Source organism: Piliocolobus tephrosceles, chromosome 15 (genome assembly GCF_002776525.5).
Source record: "Piliocolobus tephrosceles isolate RC106 chromosome 15, ASM277652v3, whole genome shotgun sequence".
Classification (NCBI taxonomy): domain Eukaryota; kingdom Metazoa; phylum Chordata; class Mammalia; order Primates; family Cercopithecidae; genus Piliocolobus; species Piliocolobus tephrosceles.
In genome coordinates, this window is record NC_045448.1 from 106370544 (window position 1) to 106391084 (window position 20541).

General features: G+C 47.9%; 1 protein-coding gene across 1 annotated transcript in view; it reads right to left on the minus strand.

The window, feature by feature from the left end:
- The window catches only part of VWA3B (von Willebrand factor A domain containing 3B), a 233983-nt gene that overhangs the window by 174009 nt on the left and 39433 nt on the right, over positions 1-20541 (minus strand). The window contains 3 exon segments of the mRNA XM_023211441.2: positions 3062-3177; positions 13512-13681; positions 20183-20342. Of these exon segments, the coding sequence (XP_023067209.2) occupies positions 3062-3177; positions 13512-13681; positions 20183-20342 (446 nt within the window).

Consider the following 20541-nt stretch of genomic DNA (forward strand, 5'->3'; position numbering starts at 1 on the left):
GGAAAACAGTATGAAGGTTTCTGGAAAAAAATTAAAAATAGAATCCCCATATAGGGTTCAGAACTTCCATTCTGAGTATTTATCCCAAAGAATGAAAAGCAGAATCTCAAAGAGATATTTTGTACACCCGTGTTCATAACATTATTCCCAACAGACAAAAGGTAGAAGCAACCCAGGAGGCCGTTGGTGGATGAATGAGTGAACGAGATGTGGCACATCCACGATGAATGAGTGAACAGGACGTGGCGCATCCATGATGAATGAGTGAACAAGATGTGGCACATCCACACGATGGAATATTATCCGCCTTCAAAAGGAAGGAAATTCTGGCACATATTACAACATAGATGAAACTTGAGAACATTATACTAAGTGAAATAGGCCAGTGGCAGAAAGACAAATACTGTATAATTGCACTTACTTATGAGATACCTACAGTAGTCAAATTCAGAAAGGAGACAGAAAGTAAGTAGAAGGTCGGTTGCTAGGGGTAAGGGTGGGACAAATGGGGTGCTGTGATTTGAATATATGTGTCCCTCCAGAATTCATGCATTGGAACCTAATACCCAATGTCACAGTATTAAGAGTGGGGCCTTTGGGGAAGTCATTAAGTCATGAGGATGGAGCCCTCCTGAATAAGATTAGTGCTCTTATAAAAGAGGCTATAGGGAGTGTCCAATTCACTTTTTTTTTTTTTGGCCCTTTCATCTCTTCTGCCTTGTGAGGGCACAGCATTCCTCCCCCCCAACCCCCAAAGATACAGCAGCAAGGCACAGTCTTGGAAGCAGAGTGAGCCCGCACCAGACACCAAATCTGCTAGCGCCCTGATCTTCGATTTCCCAGCCTTCAGAACTGTAAGCAGTAAGTTTCTCTTTATAAATTACCCAGTCTAGGGTATTTTGCTCTAGCAGCAGGAACAGACGCAGACATTAGAAGCTACTGTTTGATGGGCACAGGGTTTCAGTTTGGGAAGATGGAAAGGGTGGTGATGGGTGTATAGCAATGGGAATGTCCTTAACACTACTGAACTGTCAGCTTAAGAGTGGTTCAGATAGTACATTTAGGGTACATATAATTTACTATAACTTTTTAAAAAAATATTCTTTATCTTAACTGCAGTTTTTTTGTTTTTTGTTTTTTTTTTGTATTGGTACAGAGCATGGCGTGGTGGTAAGTCACACCCCGAAAGTCTATTACCTGGAATCCAAAAAGTCAATAATAGCAGGAAATTCCTTCAGATTGCCAGCAAAGTCCTCTGAGCTATACTTCTCCAACCCTTTACTTGAGAGTCTCTATTTTCTATACAATAGAGGGGGAAATAATGTAAGAAGTCACTCCCCCACCAAACAAGAGGGTGGCCTGAGAAAAGTGATGCTGGAAAAAGCTTGAAGCAGCTGATGTGGCAACAGAGAGAGACGTGATCACGTAATGGGAAGAAACCTGCCTCCGAGGCCCAGGTGAGGTGGGAAGTCACACATTTTCCAAATCAAAACAGTCTGTCAAGGTTTCTGGGCAGTTTGAGTGGAAGAGGTAGGCTTTGAAATGTTGGCATTTCTGGGACATTGTGATGGACAGAGGAGACAAGATTCACTTACTTAGGATTTGGGATTCTCCCCCCCAGATTCAGATGTGATCACTGAAATGGACTGAGAACAGCAATCCATGCCAAGCATTTTATTCTAAGAAAAGTGTTTTTGTATGTAATTTGCATGCTTCAAAGGGTTGGTAAGATGGTAGTTGCTGAAAATGCAAGCTATGCACTTTGTACTTCCCTTTATAACTAAGTTGCCAAGGAATCCAGAGACCAAGACTAAACCCCCTTTCCAGTAATCGGCCCACCTTGGGTTGCTGGTAACATCTCACATTCTTTGCCCTGATTAAATCATTACCCACTAGGGTTAATCTTGTAAAATACTTTCAATAGGCATGACATACATCCTGAATTAATTTCTTCTTAGATTAGCATCGATATATCGGCATTTTCTCAAATTCTCTGGAGATGTCCCTTTCATAATTGGAACAAAGGTGTCTGTTACGTGAAGTAGTGCCTCCAGTGAACTCTATGGGAACCTCTTCCCTCCTCTGCTTGGACACCAAGAATTTGAATCTACAAAGTGTGTGTCAGGAACAGGCTCATGACTCATCCTCACTTTTATCTACATCTGACAACCTAACCTCCTCCTGGGAGCCTTTGCGGCACCATTACATACATCTTTCAAGCAGCTGTTGCTACAACTTCTCTCTTATCCCTAAAGAGTAGCCTCTGCCTTATAATGAAGCTAGAAATCTGTTTGATAATTTAAAAAGAGGGGGAGTGGGGGTGGGGTTTCTTAGACTTCTAACAACCCACCAGGTCACTTCATCCAACAACCGAACAGGGGGCTTCCTTCCCTCCTTTTCTCAGTGGGGTTTATTCAGAGTCTTCAGCACTTTGCAATTGCATCAGCTTAAAAGAAACTCCCATCTCCTGGCTTTCTGAGTAACCTTCCAGTGTTTTTCTGAATCACAGCCTATTTCTCACTGATTTGGTGACCTCATTCTCTGTCCTCATTAAGTTCTCTGATCACATTCATTGAATGAAAGGGGAAGTTCATTCCGCCTCTATAAAGGTTCCTGTGCGGCCTCGGCCCTCACAAGGGACAGACCAGTCTCTTAAGCTGCATCCACAGGCCCTGCTTTCATCACAGGGAGGACAGCAGAAATCCCCCCAAGAACCACAGACACCCTCTCTGCAGCCTCCCTACTAATCCACACAGCAGAGTGGCTCTGCCTTGCCAAGAACTAACTCCGGCATTGACATACCCAGGGCCACATCTCCAGCAGGTTCTCAAGTTAGTAAACACACATCCCTTAGGCCATTTCCCTGGGTTGTAAACTTATGCCCGGTTGCTAGGCTGACAAATTCACCACTAATATCCATTAACTTCGCTCTTGCACCACATTAATAATATTATACAAAAGACATGGGGAGTCTCTCCCTTGTACTTTACTTCCTAATGATCCACGTCATCTGAGGCTATTCGGGACACAAGCTACGCCACTTCTTTTGGATTCCAGGTACCTGGAGGGAGTTTTCCTTTCAGTTTCCTTGAACTCCAAGTCATCACATCATCACCATCCTTTGTGGAGAATGCAGAAAACTCTACACACTCTGTTCTCTCAGCGAATGCGTGGAATCTGAAACATGAAGAGATGCTCATCAGGAAGGTAGTACGCAGGTGTCCGTGCATACCTGTTACTTCTCCTGGGACTGAACGCACTCTTCTGAGGCACTGGGCATCTTCATCTTCTTAGCCACGGTCACTACTTCTCATTGCACCTTGTCAATTCCACAAGCAAAAACAGGGAGGCAGAATAGCACACAGAATTGTGAATGATGCGGGATTTAAACTGACAACGCATCCTTTCATTAGAGGGTAAATTAGCTCAACCAAATGGTATTTCTTGGTTCTGGGAAAATGACACTCTACGCTTATATTCTTTCTCTTGTTCCCAGGGTTCTATCATGTCAACACAGCTTAACCAAGCCAGGGGTCTAATAAGGGGCCCCAGTAGCACCCATCGGCTCTGTGGGTTCAGGGAGGATAGCTCATGACACAGACAGCATTTGCCTAATTTGCCTGCTGCTGATGCGTACCAGTCAACTTTTAACTCGGCAAACACACACTTCCCCAGGAGCCAAGCTTAAGCACGAATGAGAAGCATTCCTGTGTGGGCAAGTTTTTAGGACCTGTCTCTTCAAAGCATAGTCCAAGGAGCAGCAGGTTAGGAATACACACTCCAGGGCCCCCACCCCGCCCTGTGGAGTCCAAATATCCATTTAACAGGGTCCCCAGGGGGCTGACAGGCACATGAAAGTTTGCAAGCCCTGGTGTAGTGCACAGGGTGATGGGCTAAGTCACACCCTCAAAGCCACTTAACTGGAATCCAACAAGTCCATAAACAGCAGGACATTTCTTTCAGACGGGCAGAGGAAGTCACAAGTAATGCTCCTCCAGCCCCGCAGGAGTTCCATCTCTGCCTAGCACCACACGCTCAACTCAGAGAAAATCCCGAAGCACCGCTTAGGATGGAAATGGTGGGAGAAGTCTAGGGAACCCACCTCGGCTATGGAGAGCCTCAATCTCTTCCTAAAGGATTTCAGGCAAGACTGGAATAATGACTTGATGGCAATTAAAATGTCAGCCTCATTCTGGTGGCCCTTCCTAAAGCCAGTGAACTCTTAGCCTGGTCATTCCCAACTCCTGCAGGAGCTTCATCCAGAGCTGAAATGTCCAGCTCCTTTGCCCTGAAGGGCAAGGAGGGCAGATGGGTAAGGTTTGCCCCAGCAGGCCCCATGTCCTGAGTGTCAAGGCCTTTGGCGCCCAGGACTTCCCACTCTCTGATCTGTTTTCTAGATTTGAAAAGAGAGCAGGGCAGAAATTTCCTCTGGCTGATACAGTCTCGTTTGTGCAGAAGCAACTCAGCATTATGACAGGCTGTTTGAGCCTTAGAGCACAGCGCTGTGCTTGGACTCGTGGTTCTACCCAGACACAGCCTCTGGCACAGGAGAAGCCCGGGTCCAGCTGGAGGGTCACCAGACCAGGCAGCCTCCTGCAACCTGAGACACTCAGGACATGCTACTTGCAGCTGGAGAATAACTGCCCTCCAGCTGAGGCCCCACAGCCAAAGGTACACCAAGACCAACCAGAAGCCATGGAGTGCCCAGGCAGGGAGTGGAGAAGGCAGGGGAATACTTGTGATGGGTTACACTTGCCTGCAAAGGCCCAGAACGTGGACAGGAGGATACATCAATACCTCATCCTTTTCTGCAAAACCCACCTCCACACACTGCATGGCCTGGTTAGGTAGCTGAACCACAGTTTCTCTCACAGGAAATTTTTCCCTGGGCTCTAGCATGCCCCAGATGAGCTAAGCGGAGAACAGCAAGAGAGGTGACTGGCCAGTTGCCTCTTCTAACTACCGAGGTTAGAGGAGGGAGCCCCCTTCTGTACTCAGGGGCTCAGGAACCCAGAATGGGAGCCATATACCTGATGTTAAAAGATTTCAAAGTGCTGTAAGAGCAGCCACAGCAATGGTCCTTAGAGTCCCAAAGTCTTGTTAATAATGAAAACTCCTAGCCCTTCACAGAACCTGAAAATTAGAATTCCTGGGGCTGTGGCTATAAAATTAGCATTTCAATCAAGCTCTCTGGGCAGTTATTATGCAAAGTGATGGGAAAAATGCATATTCCCAGGCTCACTCTATGACATGGAATGAGCCTGCAAGGTGAAGCCTGGCCTCCATATCATTAACAAGCTCCCCAGTGACTGTGATGAGCACCTACACTGAAGAAGGAGATGCCATCTTACCCTGTTAGGAGGGTTATTATCAGAAAGAAAAACTAACAGATGCTGCTGAAAAGGCAGAGAAAAGGGAAGTGTCAGGCCTCTGAGCCAAAACCAAGCCATCATATCCCCTGTGACCTGCACGTACACATCCAGATGGCCAGTTCCTGCCTGAACTGATGACATTACCTTGTGAAATTCCTTTTCCTGGCTCATCCTGGCTCAAAAGCTCCCCCATTGAGCACCTTGTGACCACCCCCCCAACCCCTGCCCACCACAGAACAACCCCTCTTTGACTGTAATTTTCCTTTACCTACCCAAATGCTATAAAACGGCCCCACCCCATCTCCCTTCTCTCTCTTTTCAGACTCAGCCCGCCTGCACCCAGGTGATTAAAAAGCTTTATTGTTCTCACAAAGCCTGTTCGGTGGTCTCTTCACACAGACGCGCATGACATTTTGGTGCCGTGACTCGCATGGGGGACCTCCCTTGGGAGATCAATCCCCTGTCCTCCTGCTTTTTGCTCCGTGAGAAAGATCCACCTACGACCTCAGGTCCTCAGACCCACCAGCCCAAGGAACATCTCACCAATTTTAAATTCGGTAAGCAGCCTCTTTTTGACTGTCTTCTCCAACCTCTCTCACTATCCCTCGACCTCTTTCTCCTTTCAATCTTGGCGCCACACTTTAATCTTTCCCTTCTCTTAATTTCAGTTCCTTTCCTTTTCTGGTAGAGACAAAGGAGACGCGTTTTATCCGTGGACCCAAAACTATGGGGCCGGTCAGGACTCGGGAAAACATTCTTCCCTTGGTGTTTAATCACACGGGGATGGCTGCCTGATTATTCACCCACATTTCAGAGGTGTCTGACAACACGGGGATGCCTGCCTTGGTCCTTCACCCTTAGCGGCAAGTACCGCTTTTTTGGGGGGCAAGAACCCCCCAACCCCTTCTGTCTCTACCCCTTCTCTGCTTTTCTGGGGGGCAAGAACACCCCGACCCCTTTTCTCCATGCCTCTACCCCTTCTCCACTTTTCTCGGGGCCAGAACGCCCCCCGACCCCTTTTCTCCACGTCTTGACCACTTCTCTCTGCTTTTCTGGGAGGCAAGAACCACCTGATCCCTTATCTCCACATCCCGACCCCTTTCCCGCTTTTCTAGAGGGCAAGAACCCCGAACCCCTTATCTCCAAGTCCCAACCCCTTTCCCGCTTTTCTGGAGGGCAAGAACCCCCCAACCCCTTCTCTCCGTGTCTCTACTCTCTCTTTTCTCTGGACTTGCCTCCTTCACTATGGGCAACCTTCCACCCTCCATTCCTCCTCCTTCTCCCTCAGCCTGTGTTCTCAAGAACTTAAAACCTCTTCAACTCACACGTGACCTAAAACCTAAATGCCTTATTTTCTTCTACAATGCCACTTGACCCCAGTACAAACTCGACAGTAGTTCCAAATAGCCAGAAAACGGCACTTTCAATTTTTCCATCCTACAAGATCTAAATAATTCTTGTTGTAAAATGGGCAAACGGTCTGTGGCGCCTGACCTCCAGGCATTCTTTTACACATCGGTCCCTCCCTAGTCTCTGTTCCAGATGCAACTCGTCCCAAATCTTCCTTCTTTCCCTCCCACCTGTCCCCTCAGTCCCAACCCCAAGCGTCGCTGAGTCTTTCTAATCTTCCTTTTCTACAGACCCATCTGACCTCTCCCCTCCTCACCAGGCCGAGCTAGGTCCCAATTTTTCCTCAGTTTTCCCTCCCCCACCGTATAATCCTTTTATCACCTCCACTCCTCACACCTGGTCTGGCTTACAGGCTCCTTCTGTGACCAGCCCTTCCCCACCTGCCCAGCAATTTCCTCTTAAAAAGGTAACTGGAGGGCCAGGCGTGGTGGCTCAAGCCTGTAATCCCAGCACTTTGGGAGGCCGAGACGGGCAGATCACGAGGTCAGGAGATCAAGACCATCCTGGCTAACACGGTGAAACCCCGTCTCTACTAAAAAATACAAAAAGAACTAGCCGGGCGAGGTGGTAGGTGCCTGTAGTCCCAGCTACTCGGGAGGCTGAGGCAGGAGAATGGCGTAAACCCGGGAGGCAGAGCTTGCAGTGAGCTGAGATCCGGCCACTGCACTCCAGCCTGGGACACAGAGTGAGACTCCGTCTCAAAAAAAAAAAAAAAAAAGTAACTGGAGCTAAAGACATAGTCAAGGTTAATGCTCCTTTTTTTAATCCGACCTCTCCCAAATCAGTTAGCATGTAGGCTCTTTTTCATCAAATATGAAAAATCCAGCCCAGTTCATGGCTCGTTTGGCAGCAACCCTGAGATGCTTTATAGCCCTAGACCCTAAAAGGTCAAAAGGCCATCTTATTCTCAATATACATTTTATTACCCAGTCCACTCCCGACATTAAATAAAAGCCCAAAAATTAAATTCTGGCCCTCAAACCCTACAACAGGATTTAATTAACCTCACCTTCAAGGTATACAATAATAAAGCAGAGGCAGCCAAGTAGCAATGTATTTCTGAGTTGCAATTCCTTGCCTCCACCGTGAGAGAAACCCCACACTCCAGCGCACAAGAACTTCCAAATGCCTGAACCACAGCAGCCAGGCGTTCCTCCAGGACCGCCTCCCCCAGGAGCTTGCTACAAGTGCCAGAAATCTGGCCACTAGGCCAAGGAATGTCCGCAGCCCAGGATTCCTCCTAAGCCATGTCCCATCTATGCAGGACCCCACTGAAAATCAGACTGTTCAACTCACCTGGCAGCCACTTCCAGAGCCCCTGGAACTCTGGCCCAAGGCTCTCTGACTCCTTCCCAGATCTTCTTGGCTTAGTGGCTGAAGATTGACGCAGCCCCATCGCCTTGGAAGCCTACAGGACCATCACAGACGCTCTAGGTAACTCTGACAGTGGAAGGTAAGTCCGTCCCCTTCTTAATCAATACGGAGGCTACCCACTCCACATTACCTTCTTTTCAAAGGCCTGTTTGCTTTGCCTCCATAACTGTTGTGGGTATTGACAGCCAGGCTTCTAAACCTCTTAAAATTCCCCCACTCTGGTGCCAACTTGGACAAGATTCTTTAATGCACTCCTTTTTAGTTATCCCCACCTGCCCAGCTCCCTTATTAAGCCAAGACATTTTAACTAAAATATCTGCTTCCCTGACTATTCCTAGGCTACAGCCACACCACATTGCCACCTTTTCCCCCAGTTCAAAGCCTCCTTCGCATCCTGCCCTTGTATCTCCCTACCTTAAACCACAAGTATAGGATGCCTCTACTCCCTCCTTGGCGACCGATCAGTCACCCCTTACCATCCCATTAAAACCGAATCACCCTTACCCCGCTCAACGCCAATATCCCATCCCGCAGCACGCTTTAAAAGGATTAAAGCCTGTTATCACTCGCCTGCTACAGCATGGCCTTTTAAAGCCTGTAAACTCCCCTTACAATTCCCCCTTTTTGCCTGTCCTAAAACCAGACAAGGCTTACAGGTTAGTTCAGGATCTGTGCCTTACCAACCAAATTGTCTTGCCTGTTCACCCCGTAGTGCCCAACCCATATACTCTCCTATCCTCAGTACCTCCCTCCACAACCCATTATTCTGTTCTGGATCTCAAACATACTTTCTTTATTATTCCTTGGCACCCTTCATCCCAGCCTCTCTTAGCTTTCACTTGGACTGACCCTGACACCCATCAGGCTCAGCAAATGACCTGGGCTGTACTGCTGCAAGGCCTCACGGACAGCCCCCATTACTTCATTCAAGCCCAAATTTCCTCCTCATCTGTTACCTGTCTCGGCATAATTCTCATAAAAACACACGTGCTCTCCCTGCTGATGGTGTTCGGCTAATCTCCCAAACCCTGATCCCTTCTACAAAACAACAATTCCTTTCCTTCCTAAGCATGGTTAGTGCAGTCAGAATTCTTACACAAGAGCCAGGACTGCGACCTGTAGCCTTTCTGTCCAAACAACTTGACCTTACTGTTTTAGCCCAGCCCTCATGTCTGCGTGCAGCGGCTGCCACTGCCTTAATACTTTTAGAGGCCCTAAAAATCACAAACTATGCTCAACTCACTCTCTACAGTTTTCATAATTTCCAAAATCTGTTTTCCTCCCCACCATCACTCAAGACAATGCTTATGCTGATAAGGTAGCTAAAAAAGCAGCTAGCTTCCAACTTCCATCCCTCACGGCAGTTTTCCTCTTTCACATCAGTCACTCCTACCTCCTCCCCCGCTGAAACTTCCACCTATCAATCTCTTCCCACACAAGGCAAATGGTTCTTAGACCAAGGAAAATATCTCCTTCCAGCCTCACAGGCCCATTCTATTCTGTCGTCATTTCATAACCTCTTCCATGTAGGTTACAAGCCACTAGCCTGTCTCTTAGAACCTCTCATTTCCTTTCCATCCTAGAAACCTATCCTCAAGGAGATCACTTCTCAGTGTTCCGTCTGCCATTCTACCACTCCTCAGGAATTTCTCAGGCCCCCTCCCTTCCCTACACATCAAGCTCGGGGATTTGCCCCCACCCAGGACGGGCAAATTGACTTTACTCACATACCTCCAGTCAGGAAACTAAAATACCTCTTGGTCTGGGTAGACACTTTCACTGGATGGGTAGAGGCCTTTCCCACAGGGTCTGAGAAGGCCATCGCAGTCATTTCTTCCCCTCTGTCAGACATAATTCCTCGGTTTGGCCTTCCTACCTCTATACAGTCTGATAATGGACCAGTCTTTACTAGTCAAATCACCCAAGCAGTTTTTCAGGCTCTTGGTATTCAGTGAAACCTTTATATTCTTTACCATCCTCAATCTTCAGGAAAGGGAGAATGGACTAATGGTCTTTTAAAAACACACCTCACCAAGCTCAGCCACCAACTTAAAAAGGACTAGACAATACTTTTACCACTTGCCCTTCTCAGAATTCAGGCCTGTCCTTGGAATGCTACAGGTTACACCCATTTGAGCTCCTGTGTGGACACTGCTTTTTATTAGGTCCCAGTCTCATTCCAGACACCAGACAAACTTGGACTGTGCCCCAAAAACTTACAGCCTGAAAACTCACCAACCAAGCAAGTAATTACAATGAACCCCGTTAGGTTCTCTCTAATTAGATGTCCTAGGTCCTCCCAATTCTTAGTCCTTTGATACCTGTTTTTTCTCCTTCTCTTATTCCAACCTTGTGTCTTCCGTGTAGTTTTTCAATTTATACAAAACTGCATCCAGGCCATCACCAATCATTCTATATGACAACTGCTCCTTCTAACAACCCCACAATATCGCCTCTTACCACAAAATCTTCCTTCAGCTTAATCTCTCCCACTCTAGGTTCCCACGACGCCCCTAATCCCGCTGGAAGCAGCTCTGAGAAACATCGCCCATTATCTCTCCATACCACCCCCCAAAAATTTTTGCCGCCCTAACACTTCAACACTATTTTGTTTTATTTGTCTTATTAATATAAGAAAACAGGGCCGGGCGCGGTGGCTCAAGCCTGTAATCCCAGCACTTTGGGAGGCCGAGACGGGCGGATCACGAGGTCAGGAGATCGAGACCATCCTGGCTAACACGGTGAAACCCCGTCTCTACTAAAAAATACAAAAAACGAGCCGGGCGAGGTGGCGGGCGCCTGTAGTCCCAGCTACTCTGGAGGCTGAGGCAGGAGAATGGCGTAAACCCGGGAGGTGGAGCTTGCAGTGAGCTGAGATCCGGCCACTGCACTCCAGCCTGGGCGACAGAGCTAGACTCCGTCTCAAAAAAAAAAAAAAAAGAAAACAGGAATATCAGGCCTCTGAGCCAAAGCTAAGCCATCATATCCCCTGTGACCTGCACATACACATCCAGATGGCCAGTTCCTGCCTGAACTGATGACATTACCTTGTGAAATTCCTTTTCCTGGCTCATCCTGGCTCAAAAGCTCCCCCACTGAGCACCTTGTGACCCCCACCCCTGCCTGCCAGAGAACAACCCCCTTTGACTATAATTTTCCTTTACCTACCCAAATCCTACAAACTGGCCCCACCCCTATCTCCCTTCACTAACTCTCTTTTCAGACTCAGCCCACCTGCACTCAGGTGATTAAAAAGCTTTATTGCTCACACAAAGCCTGTTTGGTGATCTCTTCACACAGATGTGCGTGACAGGAAGTCTCATAAATTGTTGGTGGCAATGTAAATTAGTACAGTCATTATAGGAAAGACTAGGGAGATTTCTCAAAAAACTGAAAATAGAACTACCATAGAATCCAACAATCCCACTACCAGGTATTTACCCAAAGAAAAGGAAGTCAGCATATCAAAGGGATATCTGCACCCTGTGTTTATGACAGCCTTACTCACAATAGCCAAGATATGGAATCGACCTAAGTGTCTGTCAACGAGTGAATGGATAAAGAAAGGTGGTATATAAATGATAAATATTCTTCAGCCACAAAAAGAAGGAAATTCTGTCATTTGCAGCAACATGGATGGAACTGGAGGTCATCATATTATAGGACATAAGCCACGTATAAAAAGACAAATATCACATGTTCTCACTCATGGGTAGGAGGTGGAAAAGTTGATCTCATGGAGATGAGAGTAGAATGACAAATACCGGTGGCTGGGAAAGGTGCGAGGATCAGGGGGATAAAAACACGTTGGTTAATGGGTACAAATATACAGTGAGATAGAAGGAGAAGGTTCTAATGTTCCGATGGTAAAGTAGGGTGGCTATAGTTAACAATAGTGTATTTTATGTTTCACAATAGCTGGAAGAAGGGACTTAAGATGTTCCCAACACATAGAAATGATAAATAAGGTGATGGGCATCCTAAATCCCAACTTGATCATTCCACATGCTAAGCATGCAACAGAATATCACATGGACTCTATAAATATGCACAAATATGTATCAATTTAAAAATATTTAAAGAACAAGTGCTCTGGGAAGACCTTGTACCCATTTCAAGAACTTAGGAAAGGATTTTATAATTCTCCTTGTAACCACAGAAGTAGCTGGTCTTTCTCCACAAGAAACCTAAACTGACACACACACACACACACAGACCCAAGGTGTGGGGGCATATGTTTTAAAATGCAGGTTTTATTGTTATTCGGGTATTGTGAGGTCAATAGATAAGGAGCTTACTGCCATTGAAAAGATAGTTTGTTACTCACGGTTCCCCTATGGACTGAATTGTGCTCCCCCAACCCCAAGCCAAAAAAATTCCTATGTTGAAGCCCTAATTCCCAATGTGACTGTGTTTGGAGATAGAACAGGAGGTAATAAAAGTTACCGAGGAGGTAATAAAGGTTAAAGGGGGTCACAGGGCAGGGCCCTGATTCTATAGGATGACTGACCTTATAGGAAGAGGAAGAGACACCAGTGAGTGCTCTCTCATCTCTCTCTCTCTCTCTCTCCACCATGTGAGGACAGAGTGAGAAGGCAGCTGCCTACAAGGTGGGGAGAGAGCCCTCACCAGAAACCGAATTCATCTTCACCTAGTACTTCCCAGCCTCTAGAACTGTAAGAAATAAATACTTGTTTAAGCCACCCAGCCTGTGGCAATTTTTTATGGCAGCCCAAGCTAACTAGCCCAGTTCCCAGGAGGAGAGAGGGGCACCGCGTGCCATGCAGGCCACACAGGGAAGCACCGGGTCAGCCGGAAGGCAGAGGAAGTGAGGGGAAAGGTAGGTGAGGACCTTTAGTGTGGCTTCCAAGGGAAGGAACAGGAGAGGAAGGGTAAGCAGGCTTAGGATTGGCTATTTGAGTAATTTCTGTGGTCTCTGGGGTGTAACGGCTGTCCCAAGTTTTCTGGTGCATGAGCCTGGAGTGATTAGGGTAGAGAACAGTGGTTCTAAGTGAGAGAGCCTGGACTGGCAGTGTGGGCTCTGGCTGGTTTGCATATGAAAGTGCACCCTAGTGAGTAATTTGCTATCTCTAGGAACTGGCTAGCCCTAGGAGGGACGGGGTCTCCTGGACCAGCAAGGCACCAAGAGGTCAAAGGATCAGAACTGCAGAAAATAGAAAGGCATGATTAATACAGGATGGAGAAGAAAAGATGCAGAGAGACTAGATACTACACTGGAAAGAGGAGAACACAGCAACAGATTGGTTAAAGCCATCAAGAATGCAAGACCCACTGTTGATCCTGTGTGAGCAGACAACCCGCTTGCTGTCACTCAAGAGCACATTTTCTGCCTACCTGCTGTGGGTCTTGGCACTCAGATCCTTTAGGAAAGCTATGGTGTCTTCTCTTCTGGCATTGAAGGACACTGTGTAGACTGGATACGGGATCTCCAAGGCCCTCTGGAGGAGAAGCTCTTTGGATTCTTCAGGAACATCCCCCACCACAAAGTAGTAAATGGATTCAATCTGCAAAACAGTGGTGCCAACGGTTTATCTCCCTGACATACCCTAGCTTGGTACTAGACTCGTCAGTAATACCCTTTCTACAAAATGACCTCTTTAAAAAAAATGGGCAGAAAGAAAGCAGCCCTGCCCAGGGTTTTCTGAGGACATCAGGGCCAGTCAGGAAGCGAGATATTCAAGGCTTGGTGCCAAGAAAGTCTCTCAACAGTGGCTATTGTCTTGGGTATGGCATGAGAATAATATGGTTGGCAGATTTGGAGAACTTCCTCTGGGCCACAAATATATCGCAGTGGTTATTTTCAAGTCAAGCAATGAAGGAAGGACTGGCACAGCCCCTGCAGACAGGAAGCTTATCTGCCATCTCCCATGGCAGTGCCAGAATCCTACGATGCAAACTCATGCGTCCTCCGTCTGAGGCAGAATGTGGAAAGGCGGGCACATCCCCAGCTGGCTCCACCTCTGGGCTCACCTCAGCAGGGACTCACACGCCTGGGGCTAGGGTGAGGCTGTCCTGACTGTGCACAGCTGGTCAGATGCTAGGCCCGCCTGCAGTGCCCTGCCTCTTGCCACCAAACCAGGCCATGAGAAGAACGGGAGAATAAGCAACCCCTGTGTCTGGACACACACACACACACACACACACACCTTAAACCAGTGATTCTGGAAGATGCACACCTCCCCCAATAAGCAGACAATCCCAGAGAAGTGCCACCTGCTGAACTGAGAAATAGAGAACTCTCTATCTCAGGGCAGCCGCCCCTCCCGCCCTGTGGCAGCCCCGCCACCCTCGCTCCTCCCAGGACAGTGCTTCTGCAGTGCTCCCCGCCCCTGCCACCCGGGAGCTCTGTCACCTCAGGCAGCTGACCTAACTTCAGTGTCTTCCCTTGTAAAAAGGGAGATAATGCAGTTTATTATTCATGATGGAATTGAAACAGGATGACTTCCAACTATGTGTGCATTTCCATACATCTCAGAAAGTAAAAAACCCAAGGAGAGCCAGGAATCCGTATCCTCAACCTGCCCTAAAAATGTCTCGACGGACTGTGTCCACACATAACTGGGGAAGAAACCCCAGCAAATCTATTGTGTTAGGGGATAAATAGACGTCACCCTCCCTTTGAGATTCATGACCCTCTCCTTACTCTAATCCAATCCCAATGAGCTGAAGGTAGTCAACAAATGGCCTCACCGCAACGTCTATCCCAGGCCTTAAACGCACCTGGCCGGGGAGGTGGGGGTGGTGGGTGGCCTCATGGTTGATTTCTAGTTGGTCGGGGTGCTCTGGAGCAGACTGTGCCAAGGAGGTGGAAGAGACGAGGGTGGGAGGCAGTGGGTGGGGCCCACTCCGGGACTTAGGAGAAGGACAGAGTATGAACTGAGATCAGGCCACTTGAGGACCATCCCTCCACCAACGAGGCAGAGAAAGCCCCGGCCCCTCCGAGGCCTCTTTCTCTCAGGCCTTTCAACATCAGCTCCCTGATTCTAAAAGGTACCAATGGAGCAGTAAAAGACTGAGGAATATTGTAAATTTCCTCAAGTCAGCAAACTGGAAGCGAGAAAAACCATGAAAGAAGGAAGAAATCAACTTCTCCAGATTCGTTATAGCCATCCAATACTGCTCTTCCAGCAGATGCGCTCTGTTTCTCTCTCTTCCTGGTCTGATGCATGACCTTGTGGGAGATGCATTTAAATGGCTTCCACTTAGCAGGCCTATTATTTATCCGAGTTTTCCAGTTGTGTCAGTGCCCAAGTTTAGCATGGGGACAGGTTCATCCTGTTGCAAGGATCTAAATGACACGTGGCCTGAGACAGAGGAGCAGACGCAGAGTATTTTCCAGGGTTGGCCAGATGAAGAGGGAGGTGAGGACACACATCTCGAGGTGGCCTGTCAGCCGCTCCTGACACCACACACGTCCAAGACACGTCACGTAAACTCAGCTTCTTTGCTCTGGCAATAATCCGAAAACCTGAAGTTCTTGTGCAGAAATGTTGTTCCCTTGAGATTTCATCAAACTGAAAATTGCTGTAGCCAATGGTGAGTCAGGATTTCTTTTCCTTTACTAAGGTTATGATGTTACTCACTATTCATTAAGTTCAGTACTAGGCTTCTTAATCGTATACATTTTCAGTCAACTCTCTGTACTACAGATTTCCTGCGACATGCTTTACATTGAGACCACCTATCCTCCCTCACGCTCCTGCTCACAGTCTTTCTGCCTCTCCTTTCTGCTCACGCGATGACACTTAGAAAAACAGAAAGGAGGGTAAATATGCTACCTATTCCTGTCTGCCATCAAACTGGCAAAATGCCTCTTAAAGCAAAATGGCTTTCAAACTGTTGGTTATTTGGGATGATAAACTAAAATGGATTATTTCACTCAGTACAACAGTCCCGTGGAGCATGAATTATTACCATGCCCAGTTTACAGATGAAGACACTGAGGCTTGGAAAGGAAAACTGGGTTGGCCTTGGAGCTGGTAAGCCTAGGCTGCCTGGCCCCACAAGCCCTGCCCTTGCTGTCCACAGCTACGCTGTGCTGTTCGTGGCAAGGCTGGTCACCTGTTAGAGATGAATGTGAGCCCCAGAATTCTGAAAATAAGAGCAAGCAATAGAAGGTGGTCCCAGACAGGTACTTTTTTCACTTCTGTGGTTACCTCACCATCCAAGGGTTCAGGCTCCTATCCCCAATACCAACATCACTGACCAAAAGTTGGGACCAGGAGGTCATGTGGCTTAAGGGAGTTATCCTCATGGGAATCTGCTCCCTTAACCAGTGTATTTGAGCTCCTTGAAGGCAAAGGCCAGTCCTGAGGCTCAGTAGCAGCCTTCAGTCCAGGAGTAGCTTCCTCACTGACCACATTTCCCTAAATGCTGATTTGCACCGAATTTGATAAAATACATGAGTTCCATTCAGCTACTTTAGAGTGAGTCAAAAGCTCTTGCCACTTCATGCTACATCACGTAGGGAGGAGTCTTTATGTTTTCACTTGAAATTCCTTATTCTATCTGGGCCATTCATTCTGCAGCTTCACACAGTAACATGCATTCTGCCCCTCCAAAGAGTCCTTGACATCTTCCTAGCTGCAGCTTTTGGGGGAAGAAAGAAACAGACTAGGAGTGTGTGCTTCTCCTCTAACTGCCCTCTGTTCCGCTGGCCAGAGTCTGTGCTCTCATCCCTGAGGCTTCCAGGTATAAACATCTTCACTCTTCAAAGAGCAAAAAGAAAGTCAACCAGAACAACGGTGAAAGATCCAGCAAAATTGTGTCTCGTTCTGTGTACACCTTTGAACACTGCAACATTTCTGACCAACTCCAGACCTTGGATCTGACCTCCAAATACCCCATTCCTGTGGGAGCCCTCTGCTGTCTCCGCCCATTTGATTTTCTGATTCCCTCCATGGTGGTGACTGTCACCATGGTATAGATCTAGTTCACCTCTCAGATCCCTCCGAAGACCCCTGACCACCACCGACTTTCTGGCCTCCCAGGTTTCAGGGTCTCTGTTCCCACCTGCCATCCTCACCAGGGTCCTGCAAGTCTCAGTAAATTCACCTGTTCAGTCCCACACAGACCATCTCCCTTCACAAAACTCAAAGCTACGCCATCGCTTGGAAATGAGACCCACATCTTCCCCTCAAACATAAGAATATCAAAATTATTTCTTTTCCAACACTTCACTGTTCAACAAGCATTTATAGAGCCCTTGTTAGGCATCAGAGACACAAAAATGAAAAGATCTGATGCCTGCCTGAACCACTTCAAGGAAATAAATGAACTGCCAGGGTCATGGATTAATGTGGCCAGGACTTTGGCTTTCAGTCCAGCAGTGAAGGTTCTTTATGAAATCATGTGGGTCTGTCTTTAATCCACTCACTTGGTCTCCCAGGAAATATGATTAAAAGAAACCAAAAACTAAACAGATGTGCGCCAGCAGGTGGATGGAAGAGAGGCTGAGAACAGAATCAGAAATGTAGGTATCTTCTGGGTAGATGGCCTTGTCCTGGCAGAGAAGCAAAACCCCTCAGTCTTCTTAGGCAGCTTAGAACAAGGGCTCTGGGTAAACAGCCTTCCCTTTCATCCTGTACACCACCCTTCCTCGTAAGGCCTGGGAAGCTACTAACTTCCAAAGATGCATGTCCTGGACCAGGGCTATTGAAGAGCAGAAACGCTGTGCCGGTCCACACACCTGGTCTCTGGATGTGAACCCCCTCAACCACCAAACATGTCCCCAGCACCCCATGTGCTGCCCTCCCCATGAGCCAGGTTCCTTTTCATGGGATGCAGCAGTAATTCATCTATCAATAGTGCTCTTCGAGTGCTGTGAGTAGAGCCAGTATTTCAACAGACCTCCCACTCTGCACGTGCTCTACTTAGACCTCAAGCCTCCCTTCTCTCGTTGCTTCCTGTTTCAGTCTTCCTGGCCTGTGGTGGTTACAAAGCCTGCGCCTGGAGGGGGCCAGGAGCCTCTCTGGGCATCTTCCTTCTCCATGACCCAGCACGTGGTTCAGCCCTACTCTTCATGTGGACTTGGTATGGAAACCAGACTTGCATGTTAATTTGTGGGCACAAGACAACGCCCACTTTCCTGGCTCCTCTCAGCACCCACTCATGCAGGGAGGTGCTGGCCTGCGGCAGGCTGTCATCAGTAGGAACAGTCTGGGGTTTATATTTGCTGTTCAAAAAATTCCTTAAGCCTTCCATCTTTTCTCTTCAGAGCAAACGGCAGCCATCTGGATGAATTCAGAACTCACTGGGATGGGCATGACAGGCACGGAGCAGAGAAGCAGGACTTATGGGAACCCACTCCCCCCAGCCCCCGCCACACACACATGTGCTTTTCAACTCCTCATAAAACATAGGACACGGCATTTTTATATGCAAGGCAGTTGCATTTACTAGAATTTTCCTTGAGACCGCCCCCAGATCGAGGCTGTGGGCAGAGAGGCACAGCGGTCTGTGCAGGCCTTGCCTGTGCTGCTCCACGGTCTCTTCTCAAAAGCTTTCAGGCTGCATTTGATGATCAGTGCCTGGGAGCTTCTTCCTTGGTTCCTTTTCTTCCATAGGACTTCCCTGGAACTCACTGAATTGTTCCTTACCTCCTGGGATAGGAATGAACCCCAGAGAAAGGAGAGGCACGAACCAGAAAGGCAGGGTCACTGGGGGATCCTGCAGTTAGATCAGGGGGCCACAGTCAGCCAGGTTCAGAGACAAAGAGGACAGCCATATGCACGGGCCCATGCGCACACACCCTGAGCCTGGGAAATGGACCGTGTGCACAGGCTCATGCACGCACACCCTAAGCCTGGGAAATGTTCCATTTTTTTGAATGCTTATTAAGGTGTCCAGACACTTGAAATTTTACAGATGTTAAAACAAACTCAAAGGACCAAGGAACAAAGTAGCTTGTATCTGGTTCTTCCTTGATGGAAAACATTTGTTCCTTTGGCCTTGGAAGGAAAAACAATGTGTTTCCAATTACAAACCATCACCCTCGGTATTGGTAAACACAGGCCAGTGACCGCTGGGGGCTACTTTCAAGATGCCAACTTGAAAGTAGCCCCCAGCGGTCACTGCCTTTCAAGATGCTTCTTTCTCCAACAATGGACTTCTCGATGCAGCTGGGTAAAGCTTGAAACCTTCAGAAACCCCAGGCTTCCCCAGTGGGGGAAACACGTAACTGTTAAGTAACCATGTCCAAAGGCAAGCAGACCTTCCCACAGGGAGTCAAGGCTGGCCAAAGGACCCCACCTGCCCAGACTGTGTCTCCACTGGCTTGCCACTGCCCCAACCCTCCCATCACTAGAGTCATTCCCAGAAACACAGACCCTGTGGCTCAAAGAGACATAACACACCACCATCAAATCACTTCTTCCAGGTAAAGCTTTATTTCCAAAAGGTCCCTATCAAAATTCATGTCAATACACTGACATCCAAAAATGGATGGAGTCATCAGCTTGCATGCACTTCACCTTGGAAAGCATACGACCGATGACAGATCCATCTGTGAAGAAGAGGAACTAGAAAAGATTCAGAATGTGGATGCTGGGAAAACCCTATTTCCTCATCCTCAGGGTTCTATGAGGAGTCTTCCAATCTCTCTCTCCTCCCCGTAAGAGACAGACTGACCGATCTAATTGGCAGGAGAGCAAGAGTGAAGTTAATATGGCAGAGATGCACAACTGTGGCCTCACTCCTGTCCTTTCTCGATGCTCGGTGGGTGTGAGTCGCACTTGGCTCTCCCGACACTGGCTAAACAAGGGTCTACCCTGCATCCCCAGTCACCCCACAGAGGGAGCCTAGCCAGGTTCAGGGGACGGGTATTCAGGGGCCTCATTTGGGTTGTTCCAGCTATGCCATCACCATCAGAGCCTGATGGGATCTCTGTCAGATCCTGCTGGGAGGGGCCTAAGATCAGCTGAAGGCCTGTGTAAAGTCACTGAATGTGAAGAGTTAAGCTGGAAACCACCTCCACGGCCTGGGGCCAGCCATGGACACGTACTTACAGTCTTGTCTTTCCCGGCTTCCAGCAGAGCATCCAGGCAGCCAACCTCGCTCGCCGTCAGTTCAACAGTCAGTGTCTCAACCCAGCTGATGGCAGCAGCTATGGACTGTTTGGTCACAGGAGTAGCATTTTCTTGCCACTTCACAGGCTCTTGAGAAACCCTGAAAGGGATTACATGGAGTGGTCACAGGGCAGTGATCAATGCTACTGGGGATGCCAACCCTCCATCTCACAGCCATGGGCAGCAAGCCTCCAACATCCATCTCTAGAGCTGAAAAAGAAAGAAATCACAGCTCCCAGCCCTCTGATGTTACCAACAAAACCAGCAAGCTGTTTAAGACAGGTTCCCAAACCACCACT